This window comes from Chenopodium quinoa, unplaced genomic scaffold, assembly GCF_001683475.1.
Source record: "Chenopodium quinoa cultivar QQ74 unplaced genomic scaffold, ASM168347v1, whole genome shotgun sequence".
Taxonomy (NCBI): domain Eukaryota; kingdom Viridiplantae; phylum Streptophyta; class Magnoliopsida; order Caryophyllales; family Amaranthaceae; genus Chenopodium; species Chenopodium quinoa.
This window is the reverse complement of record NW_018745024.1, coordinates 9,210,415-9,220,822: the sequence shown is the minus strand read 5'-3', so window position 1 is coordinate 9,220,822 and position 10,408 is coordinate 9,210,415. Positions and strand designations below refer to the sequence as shown.

The 10,408-nt window shown below is 34.1% G+C and overlaps 2 protein-coding genes and 1 non-coding gene across 5 annotated transcripts; 2 read left to right on the top strand and 1 right to left on the bottom strand.

The window, feature by feature from the left end:
* Positions 1-404: 404 nt before the first annotated feature.
* LOC110708912 lies at positions 405-1,493 on the top strand. The gene has a single exon (XM_021887137.1). It carries the CDS (start codon positions 405-407, stop codon positions 1,491-1,493), a length of 1,089 nt encoding a protein of 362 aa, XP_021742829.1.
* A 2,955-nt stretch (positions 1,494-4,448) lies between these two features.
* Positions 4,449-7,854, bottom strand: LOC110708543. 3 transcript variants are annotated; one of them, XM_021886682.1, is made up of 3 exons: positions 7,520-7,854; positions 6,891-7,052; positions 4,449-4,998 (listed from the first exon to the last, which is right to left on the bottom strand). In XM_021886682.1, the coding sequence occupies exons 2-3, from the start codon at positions 6,999-7,001 to the stop codon at positions 4,546-4,548; spliced, it is 564 nt and encodes a 187-aa protein (XP_021742374.1). In that variant the 5' UTR covers positions 7,002-7,052; positions 7,520-7,854; the 3' UTR covers positions 4,449-4,545. The 3 variants fall into 3 exon arrangements, with proteins under 3 accessions (XP_021742374.1, XP_021742376.1, XP_021742375.1); XM_021886684.1 differs by having other exon boundaries at positions 6,891-7,020; XM_021886683.1 differs by lacking the exon at positions 7,520-7,854 and adding an exon at positions 7,149-7,258.
* TRNAP-AGG lies at positions 7,683-7,754 on the top strand. Its single transcript has one exon. It is a non-coding gene; the product is annotated as a tRNA-Pro (tRNA).
* Positions 7,855-10,408: the final 2,554 nt, after the last annotated feature.

Below are 10,408 nucleotides of genomic sequence, written 5' to 3'. Positions count from 1 at the left end.
TAATGCATGTGATGGTTTATCAATTAAGGGAGATAATAAGGAGGGAAAGTATGTGGTCCCAATTTTTAATAAAGTATGAAGGGTGGGAAAGTATGCTTAGGTGGACTTTTCCCACCCAAAATTTTCTGCTTTTTCACATGGGAAAGGGATTCCCTCTTTTTTTTTCCAGCCAAATTTAAAAGGGACTCCTTGTGTAATCAGCCTACATTCACAGTGCTAAGTTAATCAAAAGAAACATCTATGTCCATTTGTACTAGGCTCCGTTGAAGACCATCCAAAAAGTTCCAGCCACCACTTCATCACCTTCAGTCAGCCTGAAAAAAAAAATAAAGGGGGGACTCATGGCAGAGTTCTTTGAATAACTCTTCTTTAATGCAAATCAGCTTTATGATGAGGAACAAGATATGGCAACATGGCATCAATTCAGTGCAGAATACAGTGATGATAACAACAGCAGCTCAGATGAAGAAGATGGTTATGATGCAGATGATGATGTTGAACAACAAGATGCAGAACATGTTTATGGCAGACAACAAAGAGAAATGACAGTGGAAGAAAAGAGGAATCTTGTTGATGAGATCATGCTCAATATGGAGGGGGACTCTTTGCCAAGAGGATTTTTATCAAACTTGGCTAGAAAGCATTATGTGCATAGATCAACAACAACAAGATGGTTTAAGGTAATTAAACAACACATGCTAGAAGGAAATGGTGTAGATGTTAGGACAAAGAAATTAGGTACTTGTGGTAGAAAACAAAAGGAATACACTGATGAATTCTTAACATCAATCCCTTTGTACAAGAGACAAACTGAAAGAGGGTATGCTACAACCCTTCATATTTCTAAGTCTGCAATTCATAGTTTAAGGAAAAGGGGAAGACTAAGAACACACACAAGCACAAACAAACTAGCACTGACTGACAATCATAAAATAGCAAGACTGAAATGGGTTCTCAGTCACATTACCCCTATTCCTGCAGAAGGGGACCCTTCTTTTGTTGATATGCAACAATGGATACACATTAATGAGAAGTGGTTTTTCATAAACCCAGAAACAAGAACATTTTATCTTTTACCAGCAGAAGAAAATCCATACAGAGCACAGCAGTCAAGGAGATTTAAGGTGAAGGCAATGTTTATGGGCATGGTTGGGAAACCATTGTATGATGAGAACAAACAATTACTACATGATGGTAAGTATGGTCTATTTCCCTTTGTCAAGTATGAGCAAGCAAAGAAAAAAAGCAAAAACAAAGACAAGGGTACAATTGAAGCTAAGGCAGTGCAGAGCATAAACAAAGAAGCTATAAGGGACATGCTACTAAACCATGTGTTGCCAACAATACATGCACAATGGCCTCCCCAACTGCCCAAGGACATCACAATTCGGTGGGACAATGCTAGGCCTCACCAAATACCACAAGATGAAGAATTTCAGGAAGCATGTCAAGCATATGGGTTCAACATCAAGTTTATTTTTCAACCAGCATAATCACCAGACATGAATGTATTAGACTTAGGACTCTTCAATGTCATTCAATCATTACGGTATCAGTCATTTCCTCAAAATTTAGATGATCTTATAAGAGAAGTAGAAATAGCATTCAATGTATTTGAGGCAGAGCTTAATAAATACTGTTGGATTACTCTCCAATCTTGCATGATTGAGGTCTTAAGAAGAAAAGGGGGTAACAACTACACACCACCACACATGAAAAAAAGGAGTTTAGATAGGCAAGGTGTTCTACCAGATTTGCTAGAGGTGGACAAGGAACTCATTGCAGAGGTAGTTCACTACCTAGATTCAATCATTATTCCAACAACTGGTGCAAATGAAAACCAAATGGAGGTTGATGCAGACTGAAGATTGAAGGGAAGCATATCACACAAGATGAAGCATAGACTGCCACACATAACCAGCATAATTTTAACATGTTTTTTGTTGTTTACAATAGTATTGGTTAGGTGTATTTTGATAACAAAGATTGTGTATTCATAGATAGGCAGTCTTATATGCAATTGAAGGTATGTAAGTATCAAAATCCACTTTTTGGGACATTAATGCTATCAATATCTTTAAAAGGTAACAATCATCCATCAGTTAGGGTTTAATTATCTTTCAAGGCATCTTTGAGTTGTGGTACCTCAATAGTACTCCTCAAAAAGAGGGTACTAGAGCAGCCAACTTACTCAAATAGCTATTTGATGAGTCCCTTCATCATTTGGATGGGATTGGGTAACATGCATTTTGTGAGGGGGGACTCATTACATCAAAGACAGGGGACTCAAATTCTCCAGCCTTAAATCCAACACACCAACAACACAAAATCCAACAGTACACAGGATAACCAGATCCAACACACTAACACAAAGGAAAACAAGATCCAACACAGCAACACATGATATAGGCTAATCCAACACACCAACAACACTCAGTAAATTAGAATTTTAGTAACATAAAAGCCAACAACACAGGGACTCATAAATTCAGTAACAAAAAAGCCAACAGAACCAAAAACAAAATCACAAAAACCAGTATGTAGCATTATTGACCTGAATATCAAAAAATTGGAACAGTAAAAGAAGAAAGGGGTGATAGAAATTATGTTGCCCAAATCAGTATGGGGAAAGGGACTACTGGGGGTAGTAGATCTAGAGGTAAGCCTCCACAACATCATCAGGCTCAAGCCCCTCAGGAAATCCAGATCTGACCCTCTTAGAACCACCACTAGGGCCAGTAGAACTCCCACCCATCATAGGATGAGAATCTGGTGGCTGGAGAACTTCACCAGCAGTCAATTCGAGAAACGCCGAAGACCCAGTTGAGGAGATGGCTTCTTGTGGTGGTGAAGGAGCTGGTACAGGGACGGCAGGAGCAGATCCACCCTCCTTGGTTGCAACAATCTCAAGATCTGGGCTTTCAGCTGCTGGTACAGGTCTTTTGGAGCCAGAACTGCGCAAGGGCTGCTCATCCTCATCACTGGAGATGTATTCAACAAGCTTCGCCCCTCTAATCTTCCTTCTTGCAATGATTGAAGCCCGACGGACTGGCTTCATCACACGAGAACCACGCCTAGGCACATACCTCGTAACCCCCTCTTTAGGGGGTGAACGTGTAGATCCGGAAGAAAGGGACTCAAGGCAGATGAGATCTGCAGTTTTTGGTTGAGTTTGAGACATTTTGATGGAGAATTGAAGAGTGAGGAAGTCGCGGAACCCAGAAAATGAAGAGAGAAAAGAGAAGAAGATGAAGTATACGAGAAGACAAAGAGAAGGCAAAGAGGAGAGAGAGTGAGAGAGTGAAAATTTTAAAGAAGTAGGGTTTGGGGGAGGGTGGGTTTTCTGGGAACCAGAATTGAATGCTCTCAACCATCTTCAATCTGTATTGAATGCAGATTCAATGAAGGTGGTTGGGAGATGAAGGAATTTAAAGGGAAATGGGTAAATTTGGTGGGAATAGTTAGGTTAATTAATCAAAACATAAAACTAAGCAAATCCAATTAAAATTGTTAAGTAGTAGGATTAGAAAAAAAGTAAGGGCATATATGTAATTGTGCAACTCAAAAGTTACTAAATAAGGAAAAAAAAATTGTTGCAAGTAATATGAACCACCCCAAAAAGGAAATTGTTGCAAGTAAAATGAACTGGAGGTAGTATATAGTTTAATGATATTGTTTTATATGATTGTAACTGAAATGCAAATCGCTTACTGTATACACTAATCTCTACTTGTTTGATCTTTCCTAGATTTAGAATTCATTTTTGGGTACTCATAACCTGTATGATAAAAAGCCTAGCTGAAATTTAACTACTACGTATATGAATAGCTTGTCTATGCTATAATACAAAATTTGTTCTTGCATTTATACAAAATTGGTAGTATGTAATTGCTTATTGTATATGATCAGAACCAAATATGCTTGATTTTTTCTTTTTTATCAAATTCGGTTAATTTTTTTTACTCCCTATTACTCTCTAACTAATGAAGGGATAGCATAAGATAAAGGGAAGATACAAGAACCTAATAAGAAGAAACAATTTTATATCCTATCTTTAAGTTGATCAAGAAGATTTGGTTAGTATGATCAAGAAGATCAGTAAGTAGAAAACTGTTGTTGCTCATATACTAGGCTCATTGTTGCTCTTTTTTGTTTCCAAGTTATCTATGTCAAACAAGAGGAAATAGATTGGTTATAATCATTTACATTTTCTTAAGAATACCAAACAATTAGTAAGGGTAACACTATATATATTACCCTTTCCCCCCCTAATTTGTTTCCAATCTACTATTATCTTTACTAATTTGATACCAAACACCCCCAAAGTCTCAACAATAGGAAGTGGATTTCTAAAGTTGTTTGTTTTCCTATCGTTTCAAGAACGTATGAAACTCAAAAACTGGGATTTCTCACCTAATTACTAGGCTAGAGCAACCTAACAAGGCAAGTAGCCAACCACAATCCAAGGCTAAGTAACAAAAAAACAGCCATTAAGTCTTATACTGTATACAATCAGCCACTAAGATTTGATAACACTGTATACAATCAGTCTAGATAGACTTTGACATCGATGCCATTATCAATGAGAGACTGCACAACCGCTCTAATCTTCCCTTCAAATTTGTCTCTAGCCCTTGGGGTGTAAGAAGCTGTATAAACATCTGCTTCTCTTGCCCGATCAGCTAAAATCCTACCAACAGCCAAACAAGCAGGTATATCACATCGGGATTTGAGAGCAGCTTTAATATCCTTGGAGTTGGTACCAGAAACTGCAACCTGCTTACATGTCACTCTATGAGTAAGAGAAGCCTGAACAAATCGCTTTGAGATTAATACATCTAGGGTAAAAGGTTCCATAAAAGCAATTGTCCGCTGCTTAAATGATATGTGCTTTTGTGGATTCTTTGATTTCTTCTCCTTCTGGTATGTATATGGCCGACTATTATTATCATCCAGGTAATCTTCCACCCCAAAGAAGCTCCTTGGAGAACAGTGGGACTGCAATAGGTTTCATGTCAGACAGGAATTAATTATCAAGGATTCAATCTTCTGAGAACTTGAGCCAGTGAGCATATTTATCAACATATAGATGAAATACCAAAAATTGAAAGAGCAAATAAATATACGTTATTTAACTTATTTTAGATGATTAGTACAATTGACTCTGAATGAAAGGAGAAGGCATGTAGTCAATCGACATTGAACAGTGAAATATACTTTAGAGAGTTTAGACTCACAGGCTTAGATACAGATACAACCAAGAAATAAGGATAGTAATATAAGGCCATCACATTAAGCTAATGCAAACAACTAATAGAGTAGTATATCAAGTTGCACGCTAAAAAATAGTCTGGCAAGGTTAAGTCAATAGCTCACTTGGGTGATTGGGTTTATAGCCCAGGACATCACGAGCATCACATCCCATGTGAAAATTATTGCCTATGAAGCTGAGAATGCAATACAAAAAGCTGAGATAAATGTACCTTAGATAGCTATATGAAAACACAAAGAAGGTAAACAATATGCGCAATGCTGCAAGAGAATTGTTCAAAGATGGTGGTTGCAAGTAATGGCTAACAAAGCTGCTCAATTATACCCAATCATAATTGTTTTTTAGCTCAAAACCCAAAATTAAATATAATTGCATGCAAATCAAGGCCAAATCAAACTCACTATTTAGAGTTAACTAAACCTGCTCATCAACACTAACCTGTATCCAAATTAGTAAACAAATTCAGCTCTGGAACATTATTTTCTTATAAGCAGATACTTGATCTCTCACTTGGATAACTTCATTAAACTCCAGGCATCAGGCACAATATAATAAAGCATCTAGTCTTGCAAAAGACACTTGAAAGAGTTAACTTACAACCCATAAATATATCGCCCACATTCACTCATAACACCAAATTGAGCAGCTTATTGCAACTTGGTTCAAGGTGAACAAGAGGCTACAAAGCTCTTCAGCTTGAGACTCAGTTCTGTTTAAAATAAGCTCCTATCCTAAACAAGATGTGTAGAGATAAACAAACAGCTAAGCCTAACATGCATCAATTACAGCACAATTTTTTATAGAAGATGGATCAGTTCTGAAGGGAAAGACCCCTGATTTCTTGATTCATGTTCATGAACTAAGATTTACTGATACTGGCTGGTAGCATTTGCATTTTTAAAGGATTGCAAATGTGAATGTGCTTTTTAAATTCAATATCTACTGCAAAATATTCCTCAGTATCCTCACACCAGCCTCAGAATGCCTAGAAATCAAGTACCATTACTCAAAGCTACTTTTCCTAATAGCCTATTAACATTTTAGAATTGGTTACAATTTCAAATCTAACTTCTAAAAGATCCGAACCTTATCCTATAGTTAGTTACTCTACCATTGACCAATATGCTAGGAGTATAGCGCCAACCCTACATCCCAAAAGGTTCATCATATAACAAAGGATATATTTTTTTGCATATACACTCATGACAGAAGTTACATTTTTCTGAAAACTATCTAAAACTCTAGCAATAGGTCAGAATGCAGACATTTTTATGCTCCCAGGTCCCAGCCAAATTCCAAAGAGAACCAATTCACGAAAAAAGCACAGAACCCCATTCTTGTCAATTCTCAGATCTCATACATCACTCCACTCAAACCTTAGTCTACAATTCTCATGATCACAAACAACCCGTCACTCTCTGTCTCTCTATCTCAAAAGGAAGGGAATGAATGATAAAAGCTACTCTGTATGACAAAGTGTACATCAACCAGAACACCATGAATTTCCAAATGTCATCAACGAATACATCTATAACAGAAAAAGGGATGTATATATGAGGCTAATATGCAAATCATGTAGATACAAGTAACAGTCATATTAAAAAATAAAATGGTATACCTGTCCAGTGTGAATGTTATTCGTCATCATATACAAACAATGCATAGCTTTATTTCCTCCATTGTTGTGCACTCCTTTACTAAACAGTTCGCCAAATACAGTCTTCAACATCGCAGAACCAATCAACAATCTAACTCTTGCAACAGCTCGAAATCAGTTCAACTGGGATAGAAGAAACAAAACTAATCAAAACTATAACTTTAAATTAAATCCCCAAAAATCAAAGAATAGCCATATACCAACAATTACAACAAGTACATTGTTCTCCTTTTATTTTTCTAGTTCATAATTCTCATTAGCATTTCGTCGAACATGTGGTATGCACTACACTTCAAACCCTCACACACAACCAACAAATAAAGTCAATAAGATATACTAGTAGCTAAATAGACAATAGCTCAAGTTTAATGCGTATATAACACGATGCAATAATAATGAAACCGTACAATTAAATTGGACAGTTTCAAGGTTATTTTTTCAGCAAGAATTTGACTGTATTAACAATCGTTTAACATACCGATGAAATTATTTAGCAAGTAATTGTGTAATTAAGCAATAATTTAGAGAAATCAAGAATAAAGTGAACGATTAATCAAATAATATGTGCTTAATAATAGAAGAATTCTTACCTTCAAAGTTCAAACGAAAGCCCATAAATTGAGAAATGTTGAGGAACTTTTAATTTGGTAGCGAAGAGTATGAAAATAGGATTTTTGAACTTTGTGTTACACGAATTAATGATAAACTTTAGTTTATATAACTAACTAATTTTCTGAAAAATAAGCAACAATTGGGCATTTGGTCTAGTGGTATGATTCTCGCTTAGGGTGCGAGAGGTTCCGAATTCAATTCTCGGAATGCCCCATCATTTTTTTTTGAAGTAGATAAATATTTTAAGGTATAGATATCTGCACATTATTTTTTAAAGTTGTTTAAAAAAAAAAAAAAAAAAAAAAAAGGCAATGTATACTTCTATATCTATTTATATCTATATCTATACTTAGTATTTAAAAACACAAATCATCATCTCCATCATGCAACATGTAATTAAAATTTATTTTTCACCAATGTCACATGTCACCTCCCGTCATTAATTAATCCCCTTATTATCTTAAAAAAGAAGTAGCTTTAATTCAATACATGTATGAATGTTCCCTTAGTATTTAAAAACACAAACCATCATCTCCATCATGCCACATGTAATTAAAATTTATTTTTCACCAATGCCACGTGTCACCTCCCTTCATTAATTAATCCCCTTATTATCTTAAAAAAGAACTAGCTTTAATTCAATACATGTATGAATGTTCCCTTCAAAAAAAAACATATATGAATGTTATTTGATTCATTTTCCCCCAACTTAATATCTACATTCAATTATCACCTCTTCTTCTCCTTTATAAACTATTCATTTTCCAATTAAAACATATTATAAAACAAAAGTTACTGTTGTACTGTAATCCCCCATATTTTTAAATATATTATAAATGAAATTATATATTATTTATAATATTTATTTGTATTTTTCCGGAATTTAATTTCAAAAGTTTCAAATTATTTTTGGGGTTGATAAACGATTTTATTACAAATAACTTTTTATGAACCTTCCTTCTATAATTTATGTCCAACAAACAAACCAAACCCAGTTTACTTTCTTAATTGACCCATTAATTTAATGAGGCCCAATATCCCTACTTACCCTACTACCCTCTCTCCTATAAATACCCCATACATCCCCAAAAATTTCCCCACACAAAAGGTTAGTCTTATTTTCTTTCTCCTTTGTTTTATTAATTTGTGTACTTATAATTATTGATTATGGGTTTTGATTTTATTGTTTGAAATTAATTTAATTAGTATCAAATTGTATTTTGATGATTAAACTTTATAATTTCAGATTTTATAAATGTTATAATTTTCAGATTTTGTAAATTTAATAACCTAGGGTTTTTAATCATTAAAAATCATGATTTTAGGGTTTTTATGAACAATTGATTTAGGCATTTTATAGTAATGATGTTTTGAATTTTTGGTGATTATACTACTAATTAGTTTAACTTAATCCCAGATTATTTTGAACACGTAAATTCGTGTTTTAATGTTTAGATTTTTGTTCGTTAATATTAATCCCGTTTTAATCCCGATCAGGTTCTGAACTCATCCGATTTTGACAAAAAAGTAGTGTTTTCCATGTGGAAACAATGTTTTAAGAAAGATTCACTACCTATGGTAGTGAGCACCACCCTCTTGTGGCCAAATTCAGCCTCTAAATATGATTTTCGGGCAGTTTTTGATTTTTAACGAAGTTTTTTTTTTATGCTTAATGTTTGATTAATTAGTTTTGTGTTTTGATTTTATAGTATAAAGTTTATATTTTTAGTATCAAAATCATGTTTCTATGTTTTAAAATAATAATTTCAAATTATAATTGTTTTTATAATTTTCAGATTTTATAATTTTAAAACCTAGGGTTTCAATTTATTTAAATTTGGATTTTAGGGTTCTTATGACTAATTAAATTGGGGCTTTTGTTCCTATTGGATTTCTATTGATTAATTAAGTATAAAAACATGTTTTTAATGAAGTTTTAAAGATCTTTAATCAAATTTATATTGTTGGAAATTTGTTTAAGTGTTAATTTGTGATTATTGGTTGTTTTCTATGAGGTGATTATTCCCTAGGAGACTTTTAAGTGATTAAACGTGGCACAAAGGATTGTTTATACGAGGTATGTACATGTCTATTTCGTTGTAAGTAGTATCATGTTTAGGTACCAAAGAAAAGAACTTAGTTTCATGATTAGAGAACACTTGGATGAAAATTGTTTGGTTATACATTTAATTAATTCATGTGCTTATGTTTATGAGACATGTTTTGGTGAATTGATTATGTTTGTATGGAATTATGGATGCAAACATGTTGAATTATATTGGATTAATTATTTGTATGGAATATTGATACAAACATATTTTATTGGATTGGTTTGTTAACCACATTTGGATTATTAAAGGATTGGAATTTAATGGTTTAAATGGAATGAATTTATCAATTATTCCACAAGGTTGTTATTTATTTTATTTTATTACTCAATCATGAATTGTTAGTATGTTGAGTAAAGGTGGATTAAGCCGAAATGGCTAGGTGAGTTGACTATGTTCAACAATTTGGATAATTTGGAAGTTTAATGGAACTAAAGGTCAACTTGTGATGTGATCACCATTGTCCTAAATAAGATTAAAAGTGAATTGATGTATGATTGTTATGTATGGTCTTCTTGAATGAGTCGGCTATTAATTAAAATTGTAATCACGTAAAGTGAAACATGGATGAGCAATAAAACTCTAGAAAGCGTGCACTTCTAGAGTATTGACAATTATGGGTTGGGGTACACGGTGGTAGCCCGTGGCTTTCCGAGGCTTGTTTGATCAACATGTCCTCTTTTCTTTTGGTATTTACATTTTATTTTTATAATGAAAGTTAGATGGGATCCTAGACTAACTTTGTGAGAATGGAGTCGC